Source organism: Perkinsus marinus (assembly GCF_000006405.1).
Source record: "Perkinsus marinus ATCC 50983 genomic scaffold scf_1104296937450, whole genome shotgun sequence".
Taxonomy (NCBI): Eukaryota; Perkinsozoa; order Perkinsida; family Perkinsidae; genus Perkinsus; species Perkinsus marinus.
The window spans coordinates 1-2,024 of NW_003213834.1; the positions used below are offsets into that span (position 1 = coordinate 1).

The 2,024-nt window shown below is 44.2% G+C and overlaps 1 protein-coding gene across 1 annotated transcript; it reads right to left on the reverse strand.

The window, feature by feature from the left end:
- Positions 1–234: 234 nt before the first annotated feature.
- On the reverse strand, positions 235–526 carry Pmar_PMAR016655 (hypothetical protein; the record flags this gene model as incomplete). The annotated part of the gene is made up of 2 exons (XM_002783072.1): positions 235–343; positions 391–526. Coding segments are annotated over 2 exons (245 nt in total), but the record flags the coding sequence as incomplete, so codon positions are not given.
- Positions 527–2,024: the final 1,498 nt, after the last annotated feature.

Below are 2,024 nucleotides of genomic sequence, written 5' to 3' on the forward strand. Positions count from 1 at the left end.
CCCGTGTGAACAGGCATCATTCACTTGGAAGAAATTGACATATTTCAAATTGAATATCATACCCCTAGCAGTGTTGTTGATGTCACTGAGTTGAGTATCCTTGAATCTAAACCAGCATCAAGCATATCGAGGGAAGACTGTTAATCATACTGCCAGTGAGCTTGGATGGTGGATATCAGCCTATCCTTTAATAAAGGCGGCCGTCGTATTAATGCTTCTGGATTATCTGCACACTGTAGGCCATGGTGACAGTTGCCGCCATCAATACGATAGCATGTGAGACGGGGCTCCCAGTTAGGATCAGAACACATACCCTCACCCTCTACAATGGAGACATGACCACCTAACAGATTAAACTTGAAAAAGGAGGTCACAACAGCAGTACCCTACTTCCGTCCGCCTTGGAGATTTTCTTACCATCACCGACAGTCATACCTCTCAGGGCCTTACATGAACCATCAGATCTAACAAATCGCATGATGAACAGCAGCTTGAGATTCTTCATCAACTCCCAGACTTTATTCATAATACAGTCAGCGTTATTTGGAGAGTAGTGACCAACTCTTGAGGGTAACAGTTTGCCCAAGTTATGATCGCCTTCAAGTTTATGGGTGATTTGGAAACTAGCATGACGAGCATCATTATACCCTTATTGGTACAGACAGATGAAAGGCTTTAACTCGCCGCCGCCGCCGCCCGTAGTTGAGCTGCTGCTGTTGGTCTGTGAAGGTTTCATCCTCAGTTTTAGCTAGTTGCCATAAGAGGTTCCTTGTAGGTGTTAATGTGCGTTGTTGATGGGGTTCACCAGCATCATGTGGTGGTGACTGAGGTCTTGATGTAGTAGTCATGGAGTATATGATGCTGTAAACATAAAGCAGGTGATATAATGACGCAACAATATAGAGGATAATATCATAGAGCATGCATAGCAAGAGCTGTTAGCCAGCAATAAGGCTGTTGGCATTGTCTCCTATGGCATGCCTGATGATGGAGGACTGCTGGAAGGAGGGTATGTTTTAGGTACTGTGTAATATCTCTCAATTCCAACTAGTCCATTTAATGTAGCTTCATTAAAACCAAAGATGCCACCACCACTATGGCATCCACATCCCCCTCCACCAGTAGGTATTACAAACACGGCTGGGCCTGTGTTAGAGTAGTGTAGACAACTAACATCATCAGCTGACTACCCTCATGACCATTATCATGATGATGATGACGATGATGATGTCGACGATGCCGCCGATGCCGGAATCGAAAGAATGCTGTGGTCTCATCGTGACCAGAGGGATCGTGATGATCATCATGATGATGTAACATTTTCAATCAATTCAAGGTCACCGACGGTTATGCGCTGGTGTAAACCGCGTAATAAAATCCGTAATCGTGTATACTTGACTCACTTCTCGCAGCGATTATGTCAACGGTTAATTCATTGTTGTTTCAAGTAGCTGCTGTTATCAATAGTAGTATGCCAACTACTGTAGTAACACCTTCCGTGGCGACATCATCAACACCCTCATCTGGTGGAGGTATTAGGAGTAATACTACTACTGGTGCTGCTCCACCACGGGTACCACCAAGTCGAACACAGCCTGATATGAATAGGGAGAGGATGATGTTTATGTGGTTATCATTAGTTGGCAAGACTGTTGAAGTTAAGATGCGAAATCAGACTATTTATGAAGGGATATTATCGGGGGTGAAGCCAGAGAAGGATTTTGATATAGCTCTTAAGTATGCAAGAGAACTCCCAACAGGGAATAAGTTATCTGGACCTATCTATGAGGAAATGCTAGTACCTGGGAAAGAGGTGGCTTCATTGACAGCTCATGATGTGCCTGTAGCTGGCATAGATAAGGATAAGGTAAGCTTAATAAGGGCTATCAATATGAAGAACCTATTAGGGACCACATTTGAGTGGCTTTAAGACGGATTCAGAGATCCTACCCAGGAGCAGTCTAGCAGGCAAGGAGAGGGTATTACAACGATGGGACAGCAAAACTGATGATGCGTAAGTAACA